The 27,388-nt window shown below is 39.0% G+C and overlaps 1 protein-coding gene across 1 annotated transcript in view; it reads left to right on the forward strand.

Moving 5' to 3' along the window:
• The window catches only part of clic4 (chloride intracellular channel 4), a 125,319-nt gene that overhangs the window by 55,165 nt on the left and 42,766 nt on the right, over positions 1 to 27,388 (forward strand). Inside the window, exon 2 of the mRNA XM_039740903.1 lies at positions 12,950 to 13,059. Coding sequence (XP_039596837.1) covers positions 12,950 to 13,059 — 110 coding nt within the window. The remainder of the gene's footprint in view (positions 1 to 12,949; positions 13,060 to 27,388) is intronic.

The raw sequence follows: 27,388 nt of genomic DNA on the forward strand, positions 1-27,388 counted from the left end.
GTAAAAATTCAAATAAGACAACACTAATTAACATAGAATATGAGTAAGGTCTGATGGCCAGGGAGGACAGAAAAAAACAAACAAAAAAAAAAAGATCTCAAGATGCTGGTCTGCTTATGATTCCAAGGATTAATACAATAACAGTGGAAGGTCGAGCTTTTAGTTACAGGGCCCCTAAACTGTGGAATGGTCTGCCTGCTACTATAAGAGATGTCCCTTCGGTCTCAGCTTTTAAATCCCGGCTGAAGACTCACTACTTCAGTGTAGCATATCCTGACTAGAGCTGCTGATTAACTGTACAGACTGCTTCTCTGTTGTTAGTCATTAGCACTAAAACTTAAGTAACATGATAGTTATAATTTGTTACTAACCCTCACCTATTCTGTTTCTCTTCTTGGTACTCAAATGTGGCACTTGGTGCCATAGCTCACCTGCCAAGCTGTTTTGTCTGCCTAAGGTAAAGTCATCCCTGATAGAGGATCGCAGGAATCGTGGGGTAGAGGGGTCCTTTCATCAGATTGGCTGGCCCAGCGATGCTTCAGCTGTGGAATGACCAATTGGGGGAGGCAGCTTGATGGCTGATGTCTCCAGGACTCTAAACATATCCAAATCATATTATGTAATATCATCTATCTATCTATGTCTTTGATATGGAGGAAGAAACCAGAAAGGTTTGAGAAAATGTGGCTGGAGGTGGAGAGAGCATGCAAGCTCCACACTAAAAGTGACTGCGCTGGGATTTAATCTTGAAGTTGTTGAAAATGCAAAGCAGTAGCTACCAGAACTCCCTCAGATGTTCATTTTTTTGCTCTGTCAATTACAAGGCAAAGAACTTTGATATTCTTTACCCATACAGAAACTTTTTTTTTTTTTATTTTTGTAAAGATTTAGTTCAGTTATCTGCGGTGGGCTGGCGCCCTGCCTGGGGTTTGTTTCCTGCCTTGCGCCCTGTGTTGGCTGGGATTGGCTTCAGCAGACCCCCGTGACCCTGTGTTCGGATTCAGCGGGTTGGGAAATGGATGGATGGATGGGGTTGGATAATGGATGGATGGATAGTTCAGTTATTGAAGGAATATAAAGGTTTAAAAATAAGTGTGTAACATAGGAGCACAATTGCTGGAATTGTTGTGTCTCTGCACCAGTGGTCTTTCTCTATGTTGAGGTTGAATGTTCTGCCTGTGCCTGTGGAGGTTTTTTTTGGTTCTCTGCTTTCATCAAAGAAAAGTCAGGTTTTTGTAAATTGATGGCTCTAAGATGGCCCTTGTGAGAGAGTATGGGTTTTTGAATGAGTGTGTCTGTGCTATGGAGTGGCACCCAGTCTAGGACCAGCTCCTTGAATCTGGTGCTGCTGGATAGGGCTTGGCAGCCTGTGATCTTCCTTTAGAATGTGCAAGTTGAAACAAATAATTCGTTAAAATAAAAGAAATGACAAAATCCTAATATAAAAAGTTTAACAGATGAGGCAGGTAATAGGGCTTTGAGGTTATGGTATTAGTGTAAAGTCTGATTTTCCAGCAATATTTTTTAGGGTGGCAAAATTTGAGTAATAAATCAGAACCATCACAGCACCCAACATTGGTAACTTTTACAAACAGTTGAGGTGTAATTGACACTACAACACTAACAACTCACGGGTGTTACCTGGAGAGACTAAATGGAACCATAGAAGTAGAGTTCATACCATTTATCTGTCGAAAGTCAATTATATTGGACAAAGATTTTGAGTGATGATTGAACAGTTCTGTCTGTAATTAAAATTGCACTGTTTTTGGACTGCCTTGGGGAAAAAAGACACTGCTGTGTTAGTGACCTTAGGTAAGAACACTCAAATGGTGAAGTGAAGATGGATATTAGTTTGAAGCCAAATAAAGCTTCTGCAGTTTAAACTTGTAATATCTTTTGTAGGTCATCAGTGTTAATATTTTTTATTACAAACCAACAACACAGAATAGGCATCGATACTTGCATGTTTTACTGAATGGCTACCATAGAACAACCAAACAGTGACATCATACATAAGGCTTTATAGGTAATGATATTGCACACCTCAGTACATACTACAGAGAATTACATGTTTTGGTTTCAAATCAGATGGTAAAGGATAGTGTTGCTCCAAACAATGCACCGATTTTCACCCCAAACTACTCGATTGCTAATTGGTAAAGTAGCTGATTTTTTTCAGAATCTGCTTTGTTAAGCTTTCAAAGTAATTAAGTTGTAGTGCTTCATTATGTGGAGTATTAAAGTACTTGAGGGGATTGCACTTGCCATTTTGCTTGTTAGAACTTCTTTTAAATAGAGATTGGACAGTCAAACTTTAGGGTGCTTGGCGTGACATCTGGACAGAGGAAGGAGGAAAAGGAAACCTGGTGGTGGAATAGGGAAGTACGGAAGAGGATGACAAAAAAGAAGTGGGATAGTCAGAGAGATGCAGAAAGTAGACAAGCGTACACAAGAGTACAAAGAGATAAGGCGCAAGGTGAAGAGAGACGTGGCAAAGGCTAAAGAAAAGGTGTGTGATGAGTTGTATGAGAGGTTGGACACTAAGGAGGGAGAAAAGGACCTGTACCAATTTGCTAGACAGAGGGACCAAGCTGGGAAAGATGTGCAGCAGGTTAGGGCAATAAAGGATAAAGATGGAAACATACCCACAAATGAGGAGAGTGTGTCGAGCAGATGGAAAGAGTACTTTGAGAGGCTGATGAATGAAGAGAACGAGAGAGAGAAGAGGTTGGATGATGTGGAGATGCATCAGGAAGTGCAACGGATTAGCAGCAACAACAACAACAACAACATTTATTTATATAGCACATTTTCATACAAAAAAATGAAGCTCAAAGTGCTTTACATAATGAAGAATAGAAAAATAAGAGACACAGTAAGAAAAGAAAATAAGTCAACATTAATTAACATAGAATAAGAGTAAGGTCCAATGGCCAGGGGGACAGAAAAACAAACAAAAAAAAAACTCCAGACGGCCGGAGAAAAAAAATAAAATCTGTAGGGATTCCAGGCCATGAGACCGCCCAGTCCCCTCTGGGCATTCTACCTAACATCAATGAAACAGTCCTCTTTGTATTTATGGTTTTCACGGAAGGACTTGATGATGATGATCACGTGGACTTCTGGCTTTTAGTCCATAAATGCTGGGGCATCATGGTGCTTTGAGTAGGTGGTGATGGCGCAGGCCGCCACCACAGAGAAACCGGTAAAAGAAACAGAAGAGAGAGTAGGGGTCAGTACGGATTTTAGAGCCACCATGAATAGTTATTATGATAAATTGAACATACAGAGTATCAGGATTAAGTTAAAGTGAAGTTATAAAAAGGCCATGTTAAAGTAATGTGTTTTTAGCAGTGTTTTAAAGTGCTCCACTGTATCAGCCTGGCGAATTCCTATCGGCAGGCTATCTCAGATTTTAGGTGCATAGCAGCAGAAGGCCGCCTCACCACTTCTTTTAAGTTTAGCTTTTGGAATTCTAAGGAGACACTCATTTGATGATCTAAGATTACGATTTTGAATATAGGGTGTCAGACATTCCGATATATAAGATGGAGCAAGATTATTTAAGGCTTTATAAACCATAAGCAGAATTTTAAAGTCAATTCTGAAAGACACAGGTAACCAGTGTAGCGACATCAAAACAGGAGAAATGTGTTCGGATTTTCTTTTCCTAGTTAGGATTCTAGCAGCTGCATTCTGCACTAGTTGCAAACGATTTATATCTTTTTTGGGTAGTCCTGAGAGGAGTGCGTTACAGTAATCTAATCGACTAAAAACAAAAGCGTGAATTAATTTCTCAGCATCTTTCAGTGATATAAGAGGTCTAACTTTTGCTATATTTCTTAAGTGAAAAAATTCTGTCCTAGTGGTCTGATGAATATGCGATTTAAAATTCAGGTTACAGTCAACGGTTACCCCTAAGTTTTTTACTTTCGTCTTAACTTCTAATCCTAATGCGTCAAGTTTATTTCTGATAACCTCACTGAATCCGTTTTTGCCAATCAATACAATTTCAGTTTTCTCTTTATTTAACTTGAGAAAATTACTATTCATCCATTTAGAAATACCAGTAAGACATTGTGTTAGTGAATCGAGAGAGTCGGTGTCATCAGGTGCTATTGATAAGTACAGTTGTGTGTCATCAGCATAGCTGTGGTAGCTCACGTTGTAACCTGAGATAATCTGACCTAACGGAAGCATATAGATTGAGAAGAGCAGCGGACCCAGGATAGAGCCTTGTGGAACCCCATATAGAATATCATGCGTCTTTGAGTTGTGATTACCACAACTAACAAAGAATTTTCTCCCTGTCAGGTAGGATTCAAACCAATTTAAGACACTGCCAGAGAGGCCCACCCTTTGACTAAGGCGATTTCTAAGAATATTGTGATCAATGGTATCAAACGCGGCACTCAGATCGAGGAGGATGAGAACAGATAAATGGCCTCTGTCTGCATTTAATCGCAAGTCATTTACTACTTTAACGAGTGCAGTTTCTGTACTGTGATTAGTTCTAAAACCTGACTGAAATTTATCTAGAATAGCATGTTTACTTAAGTGGTTGTTTAACTGCATAATTACTGCCTTCTCTAGAATTTTACTTAAGAAGGGCAGGTTAGAGATGGGTCTGAAATTTTCAAAAGCAGAGGGGTCAAGCAGGGAGGAAGTAAGGTCAGCTATGAAGAGGATGAAAAATGGAAAGGCCGGTGGTCCAGATGTCATACCTGTGGAAGCATGGAGGTGTTTAGGAGAGATAGCAGTGGAGTTTTTAACCAGATTGTTTAATGGAATATTGGAAAGTGAGAGGATACCTGAGGAGTGGAGAAGAAGTGTACTGGTGCCGATATTTAAGAATAAGGGGGATGTGCAGGACTGTAGTAACTACAAGGGGATAAAATGAAGTTATGGGAAAGAGTAGTGGAAGCTAGTTTAAGAAGTGAGGTGATGATTAGTGAGCAGCAGTATGGTTTCACGCCAAGAAAGAGCACCACAGATACGATGTTTGCTCTGAGGGTGTTGATGGAGAAATATAGAGAAGGCCAGAAGGAGTTGCATTGCGTCTTTGTGGACCTGGAGAAAGCATATGTCAGGGTGCCTTGAGAGGAGTTGTGGTATTGTATGAGGAAGTCGGGAGTGGCATAGAAGTATGTAAGAGTTGTACAAGATATGTACGAGGGAAGTGTGACCGTGGTGAGGTCTGCGGTAGGAGTGAAGGATGCATTGAAGGTGGAGGTGGGATTACATCAGGTATCAGCTCTGAGCCCTTTCTTATTTGGAAAGGTGACGGACAGGTTGACAGACAAGATTAGACAGGAGACCCTGTGGACTATTATGTTTGCTGATGACATTGTGATCTGTAGCGATAGTAGGGAGCAGGTTGAGGAGACCCTGGAGAGGTGGAGATATGCTCTAGAGAGGAGAGGAATGAAGGTCAGTAAGAACAAGACAGAATACATGTGTGTAAATGAGAGGGAGGTCAGTGGATTGATGAGGATGCCAGGAGTAGAGTTGGCGAAGGTGGATGAGTTTAAATATTTGGGATCAGCAGTACAGAGTAATAGCGATTGTGGAAGAGAGGTGAAGAAGAGAGTGCAAGCAGGGTGGAATGGGTGGAGAAGAGTGTCAGGAGTGATTTGTGACAGACAGATATCAGCAAGAGTGAAATGGAAGGTCTACAGGACGGTAGTGAGACCAGCTATGTTATATGGGATGGAGAAGGTGGCACTGACCAGAAAGTAGGAGACAGAGCTGGAGTTGGAGTTAAAGATGATAAGATTTGCATTGGGTGTAACAAGGATGGATAGGATTAGAAATGAGTACATTAGAGGGTGAGCTCAAGTTGGACGGTTGGGAGACAAAGTCAGAGAGGCAAGATTTCGTTGGTTTGGACATGTGCAGAGGAGAGATGCTGAGTATATTGGGAGAAGAATGCTAAGGAGAGAGCTGCCAGGCAAGAGAAAAAGAAGAAGGCCTAAGAGAAGGTTTATGGATGTGATGAGAGAGGACATGCAGGTGATGGGTGTAACAGAAAAAGATGCAGAGGACAGAAATATATGAAAGAAGATGATCCACTGTGGTGACCTCTAACGGAAGCAGCTGAAAGAAGAAGAAGCCAGGAATACTGGCATTTACTATAAAGAAAATGGAATAATAAACTGAGAAACTGGAATCCTAAGAAATCATTGTGTGTGTGGAGGGGAGCTACAGACATAAATGTTGTTCAGCTGAGGTTGGAGTGTTGAAAAAGAGAGGTAGTCTTTGGCAGAAATTATAACAGAATGGGCTCACTTCTTTTCATTTTCTCCTGTAATTAAAATGCACACTCCATATCTGATTGTGGATGGTGAGTGAGTTTGTATTTAGTACAGCGGCACATACTTTAATCAGATCTAGACTCGATAAAAAGAATTTGACCTTGCTGCTTAGAAAGCAATTGGTATTTTAGCTTAAGAGACAAATGTGTTGATTATATGTGTAAGTTTGTTAGATTTATACTTCTTGATAAACATGGAACATTTTATTAGAATTGTGGCTTGTAATAATGACAAGCATTTTTTTATGGCATGTGTATTATGAATACATATTTCATGTACACATTTTATTAGTTTTAAAAAAGTATATCAAGGTTATTTATTTTATTTATTTCAGTATATTTTATGGTCACTAAACAATTAAGTCTGGTTTGTAATTACCATGTGAAACCCCCATACAGACTGCACAGCAGTTAGCAGCCAAAACACATTTGTACTTGTTGCTTCCTGTTCGATCAGTGTGTTGGTAGTCTCATAGTCACTAAGTGACAGTGTCTGGTCAGTGTTGCATAGCTAACAATGTCACAGCAGAAGATGTGAGACTCTGCCGATGGAGGAAGAGTTGTGCCTGTTCTTACTGACTTAAGGACAAAGAAGAGGAGAAAGGTGGAGTATCAGACCCAGTAACCAAACGCAGTTAAGTAAAGTTGATTGTAATATTCTTGGGGGAGACCTACATGATGAGAGCAGATGCTTTTCAATGGTTCTTGCATATTGATGAACTGTTGCATCATATTCAGCCCTCCATTCCTTATTTTGACACACATGTAACCAGTCTATCCTAGAAATTCATCATTTTTGATACACTGTGTTGTGTCCGCATTGCCATGTAGTTAGAAAAATTTCTGTGCAGAAAAATTTCTGTGCACAGTGCTCAGCAAATCAGCCAAGTGGGTGTTTCTCCAAGTGTGACATCATTTTTGCCCCATAGCCCTTGTGCCCAATGCAAATGCGTCAAGTATAAACTAGGCTTTTTCCTACAGAATTTTATTTTGTTAATAGAAAATTTACTGGTGGTCTACAGTTTAATTGTAAATAATCACTTTATTATAGAAAATAAGGTTTCTACATGGCTGGTTATGCAATTAAACAAAATCAGAATCATACAGTTATAGTAACATGAAATCATTGAATGGTCCTAAAAAATCCTGATATTGGCATCCCTAGTAAAGGAGAGATAGAAAATTTAAACAATGTTGTCTGCCGAGATTGCTTCAAAAGAGGGAATGTATGTGCCATGCAGGATTATCTGGAATCCTGCCACAGAGAATAGGGGGACCTTTACTGAGAAGAGAAGCTGAAATGAAAGGACAGCAATGGACTAGCTTCCCATCCAGAATGACCAGAGGACAAAACAGAGGAACAGTGGGAGAACCTTCTATTTCAGAATATGTTTATTCCCTCATCCAGTAGAAGGCAGCATCCCAGGACCTCAGTAACCATGTAGACACCAGCAGGGTATGATGGGAGCTGTAGTGCAGTGAGTCAGCCCTGCTGGGTCCTGTGGGTGTCACCAAGGGGTGCTGCGAAGGTTAATGATACCTTTTTTTCGGGGTTTCCATTAGATGTGGAAGTGCTATCTATGCCCTGACACCGAAAGTACTCCAGGTTCTGACATAAAAAGAAGTTGTCCAGCCTCCTCCAGAAAAAAGAAGGCAACATTCACTGGAGGGAGGTGGACAGAGAGAGAGTAGGAGGAAAGAAGATTTTGTTTGTTTTTTGAAGAAACCTTTGTAATGTATTTTACAAAAAAATGTTTTGAACATGTGACTGTATTTGTGTTAGTTGTGTCCAGGGTTTGGAGTTTGGTGGCGCCCCATATCTGTCACAGTAGTCACTGAATTCTCAAACATGATCAATTTACAGACTCCAGTAAAACACAGTCACCACAGCACCCTTGCTGTGTTGATACCTTTCACTTCTTCATCATCACTTCTTCCAAATTGGGACCATGACTTTTATGATCCATTCATGTTCATTGTAGCCTATTATTTTTTGGTTAGTCTTTGCAGTGCTGGTGCCCTGCCCGGGGTTTGTTTCCTGCCTTGCGCCCTGTGTTGGCTGGGATTGGCTCCAGCAGACCCCTGTGACCCTGTAGTTAGGATATGGTGGGTTGGATAATGGATGGATGGATAGTCTTTGCAGTGAAGTGTTTATTTAAATATAAATTGGCACTTCTTGTCTGTGTAAAAGAAATGCATGATTTGTTTAATTTAAAAAAAGTAATTTATACTCTGTTGGCTGTCATTGGTAGTGAAATAATTTGTATTGTTTAAAGAAATGCGTGCACTGTTTATTTAAATAAAGAGTTTGTTTAAATAAAAAATTGCAGTTTTTAAATAAAAAGCATTTAAACCATTCCCTTAAAAAAACCCAGACAGAACCTTATTCAGCCCAACACCACCACCAAAACACAACACTATTATTGTCTGCGCTCTTGTGTTTTTTGTTAGTTATTCCATAAGATAAATTACCTACTGGTGCACAACCCATTCCTACTTTTGTGTAATTTTATGCTATTATTTCCTTCTCAGTGCCTTAACATACATTAAACATCAAAAGTGACTTTGTTTCTACGTTCCCTTCCCTGTATTTGCTTTATTTAGAGTCCCTTCTGACCACTACCTCTGTATGGTGGAAATCCCCTGAGCTTCTCCACCCAGAGTGGTCACCCTGCATGATTGCATTTGCCAGCAACCAATTTAGGACAAAGTAGAATTTTATATTCCCTTGTGTTGTTTCTGCTTACTTAATGCAGTCTGATCCAATAATGATACTTTCTCCAGTTATTTGAACCTTTGTGGAATGTCCGCTCCCTTTATTTATAGAATAGAACACTGCAGTGCTGAGAATGAAGCTAGACTACACATGGATGGTCAGTAGGTTTTATGCCATGCTCTCACAGTGTGGGCTGGTTATGCAGGACAAACCCAACATGCAGCCGGGTGGGACACAGAAACGTCATGATTAGAGGACCATACTGTATTATTAACTGAAATCTGTAGGTTTGCCTTTTTTCCTTGACAGTGGAGTACTCCAGGCCTACACCCAGAATATTTCAAGCTGTCTCTCAAGACACTTTTTACTTTCGCACTTTGTCTGGCCTAGGAGGTGTGCTTTGACTTTGCAACTGGTCATTTATGTTAATTTGAAATTTGCACTCTGTTCTTAGACTATTCCATCTGAGATTATTTGTTAAAAAACATTTCATAAACTGTTTGAAAACTGGTACATTCTCTGTCACCCTTGCTTAGTTAAAACCTAGCTTTACAGAAATTTCCTGTGATTTACTGGTCTATATTATATTCATGTTTTCTTCCCCATGTTTAAGCTGGCATAGGAATTTTATGAAAACTAGGCTAGTCCATATCTTTAGTTCGGTTGTATCAAGCTCAGATTTTGGAGGAACAGAGTAGCCCAGCTGCTTTCTTTGTAACGATGCTAGTGGAATTATACAGTGTCTATTAGTCTCGCTGAACCCAGACATATAATATATATGGTTGGAGATGAACTATGAGTAAATTTTGTTTAAAACTCGGTGGGAACAACTAGATGGCTCACTGAGTGTCACATTTCTAAATCAAACCAATGATCGCATAAGTATTCAGCCAGTATTTAGTAGTTGAACAGGTCTCTGTCAGCTTTCCACATCTGGACACTGTAACTTTTCTCCATCTTTCTTTGCAAAACTGCTCAGGCTCTGTCAGGTTGCATATGGATTGTGAGTGAACAGCCTTTTTCAGGTCTAGCCAATAGGGTGTTGTACTGTGTTAGCCATTATGGATGCAATGAGAAGTCAAGCAAAATTAAATGTTTTATTGGCTAACTAATAAGATTACAATATGCAAGCTTTAGAGGCAGCTCAGGCCCCTTCTTTAGGCAAGATATACTATACAGTAGCTATGAGTTGAATCGAGACCTGGGGCCTCATGTATAAAATTGTTGCGTATACCTGTTTCCATGCTCACTTTGAGATGTATAAAAACTAAACTAAACTTGGCGTAAAGCCACCCACATTGTTACGGTAGTTCCTCCCCTTGCTTACATAAGTTTCTGATGGTTTTACAAACTGGCAGCACCCAGCATCAAAGCAGTGGTACTGTTTCTGTGGTCTGCTTTTCTTTTTTAGATTAATATCTATAATATGGGTTTTATCAAATACACCGAAATTATAATTTCATATCGTTTACAAATTTAATTCATTTGATTGTAATCATTCTGTAACAGTATAATGGTGCACAGAATGGCCAAACTATTCCAAATACCATGGGTGCTTTAGCGTTATTAGAAGACATCGCAAATGGAAGAATTAGAAGAGAGTGCATATTTATAGATGATGATGACTGGCTTCCAAGTTGGTATCCTCTTGGAACAATGCGCTGAACTGACACCTGCTTTACTAAGGCAGACTTTGGAGAATTGTGCTCTTCCTGCTTTTTTGCAAGTTCTGTCCACTCTTGGGTTTTTAGCCACAGGAGCTTTTCCATGTGAACTTGCAGAATGATCGTGCATTTCTTAGTCATTACTGATTTGCACCATGCCAGCTGTATAGGATGGTATTATCCGCTTGTTATCCAGAAATATAAGATTTCCTTACACTGTGGTTGAACTAGGAAACATCAAAGAGCAATTTGCAGCAACATCCAGTTTTCCATATGTAATTGGAGTGGTCAACTGCACGCACATTGCTATTGCAACGGCGCTGGACAAGTTACATCAGCCAGGGATGAATCACTAAAAGAATGAGCTGGCATTAACATCATATATAGCTGGAGAACCTGTAAAAATTTCAGCTTTTTCCCACTAGTGTGGCAAAAGGTAAGCATTCCTTTTAAGGATAAAGAGCAGAGAATCAGTCCATTGTGACTCTTTGCTTTGCTTCTGTAAATAGAAAGCATTTCCACTCTATTAATATGCTGCTCTATAGTGCACAGAATGTGTGTCACATTGTGCAAGCATGTAGCGTGCTGCATATATAATGTGGCAGACAATTGTTACTTGCCTGTACCTGAAGAGATGCAATATGATGAAACCTGACACTGACCCACCAAATGATCAGTTAAATCAGGACAGCATTACAACTTCATTTGAATGTAATTAGCAGAATGTAAAAACAGGTGATCAGACGCAGTGTTTATTTTTTAAACAATTCATTAATTTGTGGTCAATATCACATAATACAACCTTTATATTCCTTAATTCACTAGCCACATCTCTTACAGAATATCCAGTATTGCATTTTGTGACTCAGAACAGCCAGAAGATTGCCCAGTGGTTTCCAATGCAGAGGTTAATGTGCAGCCAGTGCCCAAAGACGTACTTGGCACAGCAGCACCATCACCGCCAGACCATCGCATGGTGGGTCAGCTTTTGTAATACTTTCTGAAACAGAATAAACACAGCAAACACCTTTTCATGTCGAATGCGATATTTGACCACTTCTTTTTTATTTCAGGCACCGTATGACTTTCTGAACTTGAATTTTTGAGTGTTTCTGCCACACTTGTTGCTTGTTGCTTATACCAGTGCTTAAGCCAACAAATAGTGCTTTTCCATGTCTCCACTCCACATTTGCTGAAATTCTTCTTTTTTCATGTGCTTTTGCCATTGTCTTTTAACCAATCACTGAGCAGAAGGTAATATTTATATTGATTTGCACATTAAAATATGTGAAATTCTGGGAGGAGTCAGAGTGGGGCAGCAGGTGCGTGCACATGCGCTATGTTTCAAGCTGACCTAGGTTTATGGAGCGTGAGTGTGCAGAAGTTGGCTTACGCATGGTTTTGTGCATCTGAATTTTTTTGTGCGCACATTTCCGCTTTTGTCCATACACCATGCTTTAGTGTGAATTCTGTGCACGGCGTTATACATGAGGCCCCTGGACTCTGATTAGGCCACTCCAGGACATTATTATTGCAACAAGTTTATTAATAAATAATATAATAATAGGGAATAGGATAAATAAAGAAAAGTAACAGATTCAACTGTGAGCCTTCATAAGACAAACTTGGTGTCTCTGATCATCTAGTGGTTACCACTTTTCTGTATCATTGAACTGTGCCTAAAGCACCAATCACACCCTTTACCTTTTGTTTCGCTCGCCTTCATCTCTGTTTCAAGTGGTTTCCGCTAGTTGTTCTCCTGACTCCATGCATACCTGGTTTCAGACCAGGGTATCTTTCAACCAATTTTTTGGATCTCTTTCACTCCAATGTTTGTTTTAGGGACACCAGGCTAGAGCTCTTATAGTCTCTGTCCCTTGAGTCATCAGTAAGATTTAAAGAACCATATGTTAGTTTTGGTGGAGAGTCAGGTAGTTTGGTCAAATGATGGGTGCACCTGCCTGTACATTTTGGATGGTTACCATTATGAGTAGCCACCTGAAACAATAATGAGCTTCAAAATATAATCACTCTACAGCAATTATTGTGCAAATAAGTCACAGAAAAAAAATAAAAATGTACAGTGAGTGTAGTAGACATTTTTTTTGCACTTTAACATGCTTTTTGATTGTTATGCAGACCAGGTTCTAGATATAATCTTTGCCTTTATTGTTCATTTTCTGACTTTGTCTCACAATTGATGTCTCTATTACCCACTCATTGATTGTCTTTACTGTTTTGCTCTGTTTACAGGCTGGCAGTGATGGAGAAAGCATTGGGAACTGTCCTTTTTCGCAGAGGCTCTTCATGATTCTGTGGCTGAAAGGAGTTGTTTTTAATGTCACCACTGTTGACCTCAAGAGGTGGGGCTTCATTATATTGCAGATTTTATTTGGTGTGTTTAAAATTCCAGATTTACTGTAGATGCAAAAAAGACTTTTCTTCATAGTCCTACAGCATATAATCAGGCCATTTATCAACTCTTCATACCCAAGTGTCATCAGAACCTGAAAATACCTGCAAATATTAAGAATACAAACATAAAGAAACAGTTTTATGACTTACACAGGTGTTCTGGTTTACTTTACAACAACTGCTTTGTCTTTCACTGTCGGTTGAACACAGCAAAGGTTTCTTGCTGCTGACTAAAACCCACTCATTATTTCATACAATTGAACACACACATAGTGTGTATTTTTGCACTGAAATGAGAAATCATATGCCCTTCAGTTACATTTATAACTGCCTTATGGTGAGCTCATTGTTTATTTATGGTTATTTGTTCCTGCTTTTTGCAGAGTGGTGTGAGTGTGCCTTCACTCTATATTGATCACTGTCTTGTAAAAAGTTTAAGAGCTTTAATGCAGCCAGTTTTATCAAGGCATAAAGTAATTTATAAAGATACAGAGATCAGGCAACTTTACATTTACAGTGCCATACTAAGTACTCACCCTGTGTCTGATTTTCTGCTTTATTGTGTTTTTAAATTTGATTTTATCAGCCCTTCATCTGTAACTTTGATATGAGTGAGTGAAAAACACAATATTGTCTTAGTTCTTTTTGACTTATTTAATTATTTAAGTCTAGTAGCCTGTTTTCTGTTTGAACTTCCACATCACAATGGATTCAAAAAGACACTCATGTTAGGTGTAACTCCCAAGAAAGTAACAGGAACCTATTTATGCTCTTGACTTGTCATTCTCATGGGAGTTCTACTTTTTATACCTCTCAAGTTTTCAGATTTCTGTCAGTACTGCATTAATGACTGCAGTATGCTGTTCCCGAAGGGCATAATTCTAAATTTGGAAATGCCTATGCAGTTTACAGTTTTATAAGTGGGAAGTGTTCTGATTTGATTGATTGCTGCCTTGAAATTTCACCCATCATCCATGCCATCCGGTGGGCACTCTCTGTTCTTTTCATTTAAAAGATGAAAATGCAGCCTTTGCCACCGTGTACAGAAACAACCCACATGCTTTGCCCACCTTGCAGTTTGTCAGGGCTCCCACTAATCTAAGCCCGAAGCTGCAATGTGGAGCGTGATCTTTAATCTTGGTTACTCCTAACAGCAGTCACACAGCATGATTTTGGATAACAGCGGACCTAGCATTCAACACAAATGCTTTACTATAGCAGACTATTGACACATACAGTATGTCATCAAATATCATGAGACATTTTTAGACTGGGGGACTCAACCTGAAATGTTATGTAGTACCACCACTTTTTTCTTAAACTGTTAAGTACTGAACTCTCACTAGGCACAAATCAGGATAGTTTTTCTTAAACAGTATCCCCACCCCAATATCGCATTTAATATATTTTACCAAAAGATTATTGATGATTTTATATTTAAATGTGAATCCAAATCAAAAGTTGGAGAAAAATAAATCACAAGTTACTTACGATTTAAAAAAAAAAAGTTACATACAACTAATTGTCAAAAAAAGATAAAATTAACTTATAAATGTTTCCAAGTGGAGTTTGCATGTTCTCCCCGTGTCTGCGTGGGTTTCCTCCGGGCACTCCGGTTTCCTTCCGCAATCCAAAGACATGCAGGTTAGGTGGATTGGCGATTCTAAATTGGCCCTAGTGTGTGCTTGGTGTGTGGGTGTGTTTGTGTGTGTCATGCGGTGGGTTGGCACCCTGCCCACGATTGGTTCCTGCCTTGTGCCCTGTGTTGGCTGGGATTGGCTCCAGCAGACCCCCGTGACCCTGTATTCGGATTCAGCGGGTTAGAAAATGGATGGATGGATGTTTCCAAGTCAATTTAAAGGCTGAGCCTTTTTCATGGCTGTGAACATCTACTTGTACCTTCAGCCTTTTTCTGTATTTATTTTTAAAGGAAGGATGGAGGTTGACCAACTTTGGCAAAACAAAGCTTTCCACTGTTGATTAATAGTTTTAAATGTTAAAATGAAATGCTAGATATGTGTATTTTATTATTAATAATTGCTAGCTTTCGTCTTTGTTCCTCATTGTATATTCTTCTGCAGTAACCTGCCAATTTCCAAGACTGTTCTAAAAATGATGGTACACCAAACAAGTGTACCAAAACTAAAAATGTTGTAATGTTTTCTGACTGGACCTGAGAGACTGCAATGATCTGTCAGTTTTGGCATGGATCAGCACATACAGTTATCTCAGACAGTGGACATGGAATAGGAGAACGAGGATATGTCAGTGAGACAGGAGTGGACAGCCGCTGCAGGAGAACTATGAGACTGAGCGGTGGAAATAAAATGCAGCTTAGCATGGTGGAGACTCGGACTCTGACAATGTGTGACTAATGGTACTTTTTAAGTTCCATTCCTGCACCACTATTTTTTTTTGTTGCCTGGCAAACCACTTGACAGCTGCTTGTGTACCTCATCGACTGAAGACTGCAATGCTGCTCTGTAGTTATACTGATGCAGGACTACTTTCATGCAACAAGTTCAGAAAATCTCAGTTATGTTTATTTAAAAATGACATGAGGCAATTTAACGACAATCCAAACCAGGTGGGCCTTGACCCCCAAAGTGCAGCCTGGCTTTGTCATGTCTGCTGACATTTCAGGATGGCAAGTTGCAGTATTACAGTACATGATCGGCAAATTTCTGTGAACATGTTAGCTTTATCATGGCACAAGCGCTCTGCAGCAACCAAAAGACATTCTTAAACTAACTGTCCCATGGTAAAATCTTTTAGCAATATTTTAAAGCTTGCCCATGTAGTGCTACTCTGTATACTTGAACCTTTGTGTTTGGTGCTTTCCGGACGAGGCCTGTCTCACTGCGGTACTGCCACGAGGCTCAGCTTAATTCTTTCCTGTGCAGGATGTAATTTTAGTTCTGTGGTTGTTGTGGAATAAAATAAAATGGCATTCTCAAAACTACTTTATCCAGTTCAAGGTCACAGCCGGGCTTGGGCCAATTTTTGCAGCATTATACATAAGTTAGGTAGAAGTCCTGCCCAGGGCATTAGTCCATGATAGCACCAGCTCACATGCAAGTTATCAGAACCCCAAGCTGTGGAGGATGTAGGAGGAAAACATACATAGATCTTACATAGCTCCCATTAGGGATTGCCACAGCTGATCATCTTTTTCCATATCTTTATGTCTTCTGCCTCTTGTTCTGTCACACTCACTCTTGCTGATACCCGTCTGTCACAAATTACTCCTGACACTCATCTCCACCCATTCCACCCTGCCTGCACTCTCTTTTTCACCTCAATTCCACAATTCCCATTACTCTGTACTGTTGATCCCAAGTAATTAAACTCATCCACCTTCGCCAGCTCTACTCCTTGCATCCTCACCATTCCACTGACCTCCCTCTCATTTACACACATGTATTCTGTCTTGTTCCTACTGACCTTCATTCCTCTCCTCTCTAGAGCATATCTCCACCTCTTCAGGGTCTCCTCAACCTGCTCCCTACCATCGCTACAGATCACAATGTCATCAGAAAACATCATAGTCCACGAGGATTCCTGTCTAATCTCGTCTGTCAACCTGTCCATCACCATTGCAAACAAGAAACGGCTCAGAGCCGATCTCTGACGTAATCGCAGCTCCATCTTGAATGCATCCGTCGCTCCTACCGCAGACCTCATTACTGTCAATCTTCCCTAATACATATCCTGTACAACTCTTACGTACTTCTCTGCCACACCCAACTTCTTCATGCAATACCACAGCTCCTCTCAAGGCACCCTGTTATAAGGAAAACTTACATAGACACGGGAGACAGGGCATGCGATTTGAGCTTATAACACTGAGTTCAAATCATTTGAGTTATAAAAAATGTTTCTCTTTTTCAGTTGCCAAATCAGTCTGGGTGGATGCTTCTATTACAGAATAGCAATTGTGTTAGGCACCTTGAATCTGAATTATCACTCATCATTGTGTATTATTGTCAAAGGCTGACTAAGTTAACATCTGCAACAAATACAGAAGTAACAAGTGATCAGATACCAATTATCCAAAGTGTCAGGATTTTGTCTGGAAATTTGGCAATGGTGTGGCACGGTGATGCAGTGGTAACGTTGCTACCTGACAACAAGCAGACAGCAGTTCACTCGGGTTTCTAGATGTAGTTGGTAGTTGCTGTGTATTATCATTTTTAGATGAGTAAAAAGAAAAAGAGTAAAACTGGGTGTGACAGAATTATAGTCAAATTTCTTGCCAAAAGAGTTGTCAGGGTCATACACCAAAACCAAATCATAAAACCAAAATCTTAAACAACGATAACACAACATTCATAACCCTGGCTTGTTTTTCCTGCCCCCAATTCACATTTGTAATTGATCTTTCTTGTTTTTATCTTTGGTCTACGCAGTGATGTGCCGCCATCTTGCACAGGTGAAGTACATTGACAAGGTACTTCACATCTCCGTGTCACATGACACATGAATAGCCACCATGAACAACATGTAAAGATAATTCCAAAATGGTTGCACCTACTACTAATAATAATTTCAGAGTGGCAACGAAATGACATGACTGAAATGATAAAAATAAACACCTTCAAAAATACCCAATAATCATACAAAAATGATATTAAATAATTCCAACTGTGTAAAAACATGTTGTATTTTATTTATTTTTCCAATATTATGATTTGTGTGATATTAACTGCTTTATGAATAATCAGAGAAGCAGATCATGAATATCGATCCCTAGTGGACCTTACATGTTTTGAAGAACAAGTTATATGTTGGCTTAAAAAAAAGCCAAATTTCTTTTGTAAGTTGAAAGAACAGTCCCTGTTTTAATGCAATGTCACTGTTAATTTTAAAATAATATTTAGATACACTATTTCGAAATGGTGTTGCCATGAAAGGCACGTATAAAAAACAGAAATTGATCCTTTTGACCTGACTGTTCTAAGCTATTTTTAAAACATTGTTCAGGACCGTCCTCTGCTTTTTTGTTGCTATGCTTCTTCAGCCCATTGATAGAACACATGCTTCTGTATTACAAATATTTAATTAGCTCAGCTAATACAACACCCTACTGTATAGTCAGTTGTTTCAATGCAAGGAGACTTTCAAGCAGACTCCATTTGAGAATAAAATAAGAAAGCCTTGACAGGGATCAGCAGCTGACAGACAGCACGTCGTGCTTTCTTTTCCTTTATGTTTTAGTGCCAGCCCTTCCTTGCTGCTTGTGTTTCGCACCAGATTTGCCTTTTACTCTGAGTAAACTGCAAGTGTGTCACAAGCATCTGTCGCCTGCTTTTCTGCTAATGGAATTTCCTCTGTCTGAAAGAATTTATCGTTCCTGACTTGCATCCTGTCTCTCTCTTTCTTGTGGTATCTTCATCTTGACTTCAGCAGTGCACTCCTACCACAGTTTTCAAAAAATCTTTGAAGATTGTATTATGTTGTGCAGCTAGCAAGTTATGGGGAGGGGGTGAATAGGATGTGGAAGGCTAATTTTGATCTTGATAAAGAGGGAAGAGAAGAGGTGCTTTGGGATTGATCTAAACTGGGGGATGACTTTTGTCAGATTTTCCCCCTTCTTTAGAAAACTGGAGGGAAACGTACATTCTACAATTAAAAGATGTCAGTATTTCTCATTAGAACATGGACAGAGGAGTTATTCACTGGCAGTTGAAATAAAAGAATGAGTTTGCAGGAACAAATAAGCTAAGGCATCTCTAACTGGCAGAAGACCCAGCAATCGTAGTGAACTTGTAAAGGTTCCCTCATATTCATATCTGTCAGCCACATTATCTTAGATCTTTCCACAATGTGTTGTCATGATGCAGGATTCATTGACCTTTGTCTTGAAGGTCATGGAGAAATTTCAGGAATTGTCAGGGCTGCAAAGACATTAATTTGACAAAGGGCAACAGAAGACCTGAGGAAAGAAAATAGCAAGAAAAAACCTACTTTGATAGCTGAGCAAACGGGACCAACAAAGAAGGTGTATAGTGTCTTTGAATCTAATACTCCGGAGGCACCAGGGTGATACAGAGAGGGGTCCTAGGGGACTAGTAGTGGTCAAATTAAATCTTCCCGGCAAGATGTTGGCAGAAACAATTCTTGCAGATTATTATGTCTGGTGGGACTACAATCTGCCATGACCTTGTGCACTTTGATATGTGAGAGGGGATAGACGAGTGCATTGCTTAATAGTGCTGCCAAAGTGTATTGAAAACTGGAAGGTCTGTAGTTTAGCAGAGACATCACTACCCATGGATGTGTTGGGGTTCTTCCTACTGGAGTCTAACTAAGTTTTGGTGGATCTCGCCTGCATTTCAGCTGAAGTGGCTTGTGCGTTTCTCCTGGTAATCTTGACAAATGATCCTGGCAGTTGTGGCTGAAATCTTGGTTGGTCTACCTGACCATGACTTGTAACAACAGAACCCTTAACATTTCACTTCTTTATCAGAGTTTGAACACTGCTGACAGGTACTTTCAGATCTCTGCATATCTTTTCATATCTTTCTCCTGATTTATACAATTCAGTAACCTTTTCTCGTAGGTCCTTTGACTGTTCTTTTGCTTTCACCATGGCTCAGTATCCAGCAAAGTCAATACAGCTCTGTATGAATTGAAATTGACTATTTATATGCAGGCACTAATTGCAATCAAAGGAGTTTATCCCCCTTAATTTGAACCTGTGTATGTTAACTTGTGTGTACTATCAGCCCCAACATTCAAGGGTATGTAAACTTTTGATCAGGCCCATTTGGATGAATTCAGTTATCATTAAGATTTAAAAAGGGCACACACAGTTGTGTGATAATAAATTGCTTTGCCTGAGCTCACTCCCTAATTAAAAGGAAAGCTTTTTTCTTGATTACTTATTTTCCAAACGATGGCCAATATTTAACAAATTCTGACTGGGTATATAAATGTATGAGCACAACTATAAAGTGTAAGTTCATGTGGTAAGATAATGTAAATAAGGAAGTCGTAATGATAATATCAATTTTATAAAATTCCCCCCATACCAATAAAATGGCCCTCATTTTTCCTAACACTAGTGAGAAATCCTTCCTATATAACAATTGAAATTCAGGCCCTGGCATGACAATCTTTTGGCACCAATATTAATTTTACATTGTGCATTTCAAGGCACACAGCATTTAAAATAAAGTGTGTCCTTGGGTTACAACGTCTCGAATTCACAACGCTTACTCCCATAAAAGCTTAAAAAAAATTGAGACACGAGAAGGAATAAAGGTAAGGATGTTTTTTTACACTCATTTTTCCTATTACTATAGTACAGTGTACAGTACAGTATATTTATGTCCTTTTCCTTTTTCTGTGGCTTAGTTGTGTTTTTATGTTATAGATTTTGCAAATGTGTTAGGATAGGTAAGTGACTTAGGCTAGGGTGTGTTTCGACTTACACCAAAATTCGGGTTACAACACTGTTGTAGGAGCGGAATAGTGTCGTAACCGAGGACCCCCTGTATTCTACAGCCATTGTTCTCAAACTCAGACCTAAGGACCCCATGTGGCTGTAAAGTTTTGTTTCAACCGGTTCCAGAATCTGTCATTTTACCTCAAATTGATTTCATTTAATTAGCTGGGGTTTTTTTGTCTCCTCTTATTCTGCATTTAGAAAAGCACAGTAGTGTGATTTTTACATTTACAAATAATTGTATTTTGCTTTAGCTTTAACTGTTATTACTCCGTTTTGTTGTTTTCCTATTAATTTTTAATTTCTTTTTGTGTATTTTGTTCCCTTAATTATATCGTAATAATAACAATTACAGCGAGCAGATCAGACAACCAGGGAAACGTCAATGAATGCTGAAAGGCTGTAACTTTTTCAGCATCAAACCCACCAAGGTGCTCATTAGTAAAACAACACATATGGTAAGGCAGAATGAAAATCTTAATAATGGTGAAAGTCTTAAATATCAAAAAACACAACATTTTCCCTATATAACATACATAAATGATCAGACTTAATTTTGCAATTTCTACATTGAAACTGGTAAAAACAGCTTGCTTAATTAGGACCTCAACTAAAAAGAGAAGTTAGCTTGAAGAAAAACCTGTAGCTACATGGGGTCCCCGAACTAAGGCTACATCCACGCTAACACATTTTCATTTTAAAACAGTTTTTGAACAAAAGCAATCTCTCTGTGCACAGGAGTTTTTTTCATCATTTACAAAAGGATCCCTTTTTATACTTGAACGCCCACAAACGCACATGATCTAGACCTTCGCCCAAACTGAGCATGCACATATCGGTGGCAAACTCCTTGTAGTGAAAAATTCAGAACCTATGAAAGTCAGATTCCCTTGTGCTTTATGTGCTTTGAAAATGATCAGGACTCTGATAGCACATTCACAACATAGAGTAGGAAAGAATTGTTTAAGGAGCCGGAGCAAATTTCTCCCGTGTCACATTCATACTCCAATTACAATTGAAAGTAATAGTCTTCAAAACTAGAGACGTTTATCTTGTCATTAAATAAAAATAAACACTTAAAAAAGATGGTTAGTATTATGTTCATTCAAAAGATTATAGGCAGTCTGCAGCATTCAGAGCCCATCTTGTACCAAACAACATTTGAGAAACTAACTCAATAAATAAATAAATCAATATGTCTGTCTATATCTTCACTTTACTGCATTGAGCTTTCGTGTCTCTCTCTGTCCTCGTACTGTATATTGTGAGCTTGGCTGAATTCTATACCCATTCACTTCGTTAGGCACCTTCTGAATAATTTTGCTGCAGATTGCGCTCCTCCTTACTGAACAGATTAGGTTGAAGTAGTAAACCATGATTATCATTTGAATTATTTACAATCTTGATTTTCACAGGGCTCTAAATGTTTTACTACAACGGCAATGTCCCGCCATTTATCGCAAAGTAATTTTGTTTTTATACGTGTATGCAGCGTTCAGATTTTATAAAACACAATTTACATTCTGCACAACAAGTGCCATGTAAAGCAACTCTTTTATGACCATTATGTTGGAAAATGTTTTTCTTCTGTGAATTGTGACCAGTCAGGAAATGTGCAGTCGTAATGAGCAGGATCCAATCATAGAAGGGCCATGAAATCAGCACAAACTAATCAAAGCGAGATTAGGGTATTGTTTTTCGGAAAACTGCGTTTACTTTACACCTATCCACACCAAAATACTGACACTGTGGTTTCAGAAGTATACGGCTCTGGAAAGCATTTTTAACTGTCTTCCTTTCAGGGGCTGGGAACGAAAGGGTAAGTGTGGGTGAAAAGCGAAAACATAGACAAATGTATGCATTTTTAAATGAAAACACATAGTGTGGAGGGAGCTAGAGTTTGAGAAATTAGCAGTGTGAGGTGAACATGCCAGTCTCTGCTTTATAGTGCAGCTCCGCCACTACTAGGCTACACTACCTATAAAGCCTGTTTTTGAGACTCCATGGCTGGAATGAGTAATACATCGGTACACAACATACTAGTTTTTGAGATCTGAAAGAAAACTATAGACATGGAGAAAGCTCTCATGATTACAGGTAGAATATGCAAACTACAAGTCAGCAGTAACCTAAACAGGAACGAAATAACCTCTGTGCTACATTCCCATATAATTAATGTGACGACCTTTAATCTTATTAGGTGAACAAAGAAACATACTAACAGAGTAATAGAACAGAGTATACAGAATATCTGGGCACAATTTAGGATATCTAATACAATATTTTTTATTGCTTTCCTATTTACTGAGGTGTGCTTCTGTTTGTCAGTCAAAGGGCAGGATTCCTGTTATCTTGTGCTACTTTAGGCGGCAGGGTTCTGAGATTAAGCAACTAATTGGATCCCCTGTATAAAAACTGCAAGAAGATTTGCACTGTCTGCTGACTGAGCTCTTTGCTTAGCGGAGCTTGCACGTGTGTTGTTGAATAATGACCTGAACATTGGTTAGTAGGATCTCATTGAAGGGAGGCTACTGCAAAACACCTGGCCCATCTGTCATTGATGACAGTACTTTTTTCTTTCACAGAGCAGTTGCTGGGGTAGAATGTAATGATGATTACACATCCATTGTACTCTAAGCTTTATTCTAACAAAATGAACAGAGCAAACAATGATAAAATCCTGCAATGCAGAATAAAACCAATGCTATATGAGTAATAATTTGTACCTTCAGGAGGCTGTTGAGGGATTGATTGTAGCTCAACAAGAACTGACCTTCTTCATCGTCTTTCGGCCGCTCCTGTTAGGGGTCACCATAGCGGATCATCTTCTTCCATATCTTCCTGTCCTCTGCATCTTGATCTGTTACACCCATCACCCGCATGTTCTCTCTCACCACATCCATAAACCTTCTCTTAGGCCTTCCTCTTTTCCTCTGGCATGGAAGCTCTATCCTTAGCATCTTATACCCAACATCTCTCCTTTGCACATGTCTTAACCAACACCTCTCTGTCTTTGCCTCCAAACCGTCCAACCTGAGCTGACCTCAGTTACGTGGGATACACAAACCAATGTGATTCTTCGTGCTGGTTCCAAGCCTAGGTAAATGGGGAGGGTTACATCAGGAAGGGCAGCCGATGTAAAATGTTGCCAGATCAATATGCTCAAAAGAACTGTAAGACATATTATTTTAAAGTGTTCAGTTTCTTTCCTATATCCTTCCTTTAATATAATATGTTGTGTTATTTATTTTTGACATACGAGACTGATTGAATGCTTTATTCATTGAGCACCTTAACCATGGTATATTGTATTTTTCCTTTGTTTATACAACTTTTTTTCTCCAAAGCACAAACCTAAGTGAATTAGTCCCAAATCCCCATTACTTATATGAATCTCTATTAAACTGGTGGAGTACATTTCCTTCCCCTAGCCACTTATTGCACAATTCATTTTCTTAAATAAGTGGCTCCGTCTATGCTGTGCATGTAGCAAGATATCAAAATCTCTAGATACCACCATCTCTTCTCGTTGAAAATGGCTATTTAGAAAATCTCATTAGTTGCCCCGAAGCACCCATTGTAAAAAGTAGTCACAACTAGAACTTATTCATCCAAGAATCCAGAAATTCACTGAATGGAAGGCAACAGTAGTCTTTAATCCAACCTGTACCTGAGGAGCATTATCCAATCTCACATCCAGTAGGCCTGTCACTGTCTGGAATGTGAGACACAGCTGCACATATTCACATGCCACCTGTATGGTCTGAAGTCTGTGAACAGTGGATCATTGCCTGGTCACTTCACTAGACACATGTCTTGTGCTTGTCATGTGCTTGCCTTTTCCGTTTAGAAATTATGCTCAGAATTACATATGAACAGTTTGAGATCACTTCAGTTTTCTTTTGTCTATTGCCTCCTAACTCACCGGTACAAGACAACCCCAACATATAATATACTGTTAGACTCGTCTTGATATCTAGTTGTGCAAGATGTCAAGCTTGTTGTGCTTCCCCCCTATTTTTGGCCTTCCAGATCTGAAAAATCTTAATTTGTAGGCCATTGTTTGTGAAGGAAACCACACCCTTATGATAAAGAGTAAACTAATAGATGTATTCACTGGAATATTCAGAAGGACTTGAAGTTGTGGATCAACCAACCCCAGTGTTTCACTCTGTAATGGGGTGCGAAAGGGTCAATGTGATTCCTTTTCACAAAATATCAAAAAAAAAGAAAAGGGGAATCAGTAATATAAGCATGCAGAGTGTCGTTTTATGCTGTTTCAAGGTTGCTGATCACGAACATAATATTTTTGATGTTTGATTATTTACTGGTGGGCCACTCCTAGAAGGTTAGAAATGACAAATTTAAAACATAAGCATGTAGGGTATCATTCTGTACTATTTCAAGGTCAGTGGTTACAAATATGTTTTTTTTTTTTTTATTCGATATACTTTGTTAATCACCAAGGGGATATTGTCTTTCCTCTTGACCTTTGGGGGTCAAAATTCAGGGTCAGCCATTATACAGTGCCCTTGGAGCAATTTTCAGATTAAAGACCTTGCTTAAGGGCCCAGCGGAGTAGGGTCCCTTCTGGTAGTAACGGGATTTGAACCAGAAACCTCCCATCCTTAGCCAACAGTTTTAATCCTTTACTAGGGATCTAGCCCTCTGTGAACCTCAATCAAAGGGGGACAAATTACAGATTTCTATTATAACTGAGAACATTTTGACTTTGAACATTTAAACTGAGGCACTCATTTTAATATTTCAAATATCGGATGCAACTAGTCTTGTTTGTCATATACTTCTGCCTCATTAAGTGAATTATTACATTTCTTATGAACACCTTGATTTAGGCTGGCCTACGGTAATTCAGAATTTATTTTAATTAATTAAGTTACTAGTGCTGCAGTAAAACACTGATTCTTAAAAGTTTCTGCACTCATGTTCACCATCTTTGACAGTGACCTTATGACTATCCAGGGGTTCAGAAACCATCTAAAGGGGGGTGTATAGTATGTCCTTCATTGGAGTTCTCATTCACAGCCATTCTTGTTTTATTTAATGCTTACCACTCAGTCATTACTTTTACTTTTTTCCCTCCTCATCATGAAATACATTATGTGTGACTCTTTTTGGGAGGGGCTTCGACTTTCCATCTTTGACAAGCCCACTGTGTTCATTATCTCTTTTTTTACTTTTCTGCCTTATTACCACTTTTTAAATCCTTGTTTGTATTTATTCTTCAGTAGCTCTTTGCTTTATACTGGTCACACACACGTTTTCTCCTGATGTGCTATTGGGTAGAGCAGTGCTCCAGAAGTGTGTATGTTGTAAGTCCCAGTGCTCCATTTAATTAGATTAATTTTACTGTGTACAACTGTGCTTTAAATTACGTTGCTCTGTCTAGATAACACTGGAAGCGGCGTCTGAATTGGTTGAGATTGCATGGACTTATATGGGCATTTGCAGTTGGCAAATTCTGTTTTGGGCAGCATCCAGCCCTTGGCGCAGATATGAGCTGCATTGTGGTTGGATCTGTAGTGAAAACTCTTTACATATCCCAAGGTTTATTCAGCGTTGGATGTTGTGTAGCATAATAAATTAAAATCCTTGAAGAAATCAAGGGCAGAAACATATTTTAAACACAGAAACATGAGATATATTTTAAACTGTTGTTGTATCCATTCTTTACATGGGTTTTAGGCATATGTAAAGGGAATTTAAAAATTATTTTAAAAAAATTATTATAAGGCTTGTTGTTTTGATATTTTGGTATTGGGATATTGAAACTTGAAACTGACTGCAACAATTTATTTTTGTATAGCTCCAAATCATACAAAGAATGCCTCAATGTTTTTAACAGGCCCTGTTTAATTGACAACCTCCCAGCCTTGATTCTGTAACTTTGCAGAAAAAAAGGATGAAATCTTGGAAAGGGCAATTAAAAGTGAGACACCCTCCAAGTAGGTTGGGTATACAACGAGTGTCAAAAAGTATGGTAAATTCAACACACAACATAGAATACAAGAATTCCACTTCCCAGAGCTAGATGGCCAATCCATCATTACCACCTCAGAAATACAACAGAATTCAGGTTCAGAGTTCTGTGACAACTCCCAATGCAAAATGCAAGAATAGATTATGCCAAAATTTCTAAATACAGTACCAGCACATATGAAGATGCAGAAAACAAAGTAGAAACTGATCAACATAAATGGAAGCTAACAATATCTGTCCACCAGTTCATTTTAGAATTATGGTCAGCTGACAACAGAGGAGATAAAATTGTAAGAAAGAGAGTCAAAGATGAAGTCTGGCGCAGTCAAGAGTCTGGAAACCTAAGCTAACAAGCCGTCTACACCTTCTTGGACATTCTGTAGCAGAGTCAGTGCTGAGCCATCCAATCTGATAAAAGAACCTTTCTAACTGATGACATGACTTCTCCATAGGCTTGACAACAAGAAGGCAGTAAAGCAGTGGCAGTAAAGCAGTAGTACCAAGTACCACTTTAGGATACCAAGAAGAAAAACAGAATAAAGGAGAGTTGATAACAGTTTATAAATATTGTATTACTTACATTTTTGTGCAAATATCTAACAAGCAGAAATGCAGTAGAGCTAATGAGCAGCTCTTGTCAGGGTATGCTACACTAGTAGTGAGTCTTCAGCACTCTGACTGCTTGCATCAGTGACATCTGTGTGTGGCTATTTGATAATTACCTTTTTTTCTTAAATAAATCAGAAAAACAATACAGCATTTTGTGGTACCTCCACGTCAACTCAAGAAGCTTGAATCCTTCCTACTGAATCTCTAATCTAGCAAAG

The sequence above is a fragment of the Polypterus senegalus genome, chromosome 17 (assembly GCF_016835505.1).
Source record: "Polypterus senegalus isolate Bchr_013 chromosome 17, ASM1683550v1, whole genome shotgun sequence".
Lineage (NCBI taxonomy): Eukaryota > Metazoa > Chordata > Cladistia > Polypteriformes > Polypteridae > Polypterus > Polypterus senegalus.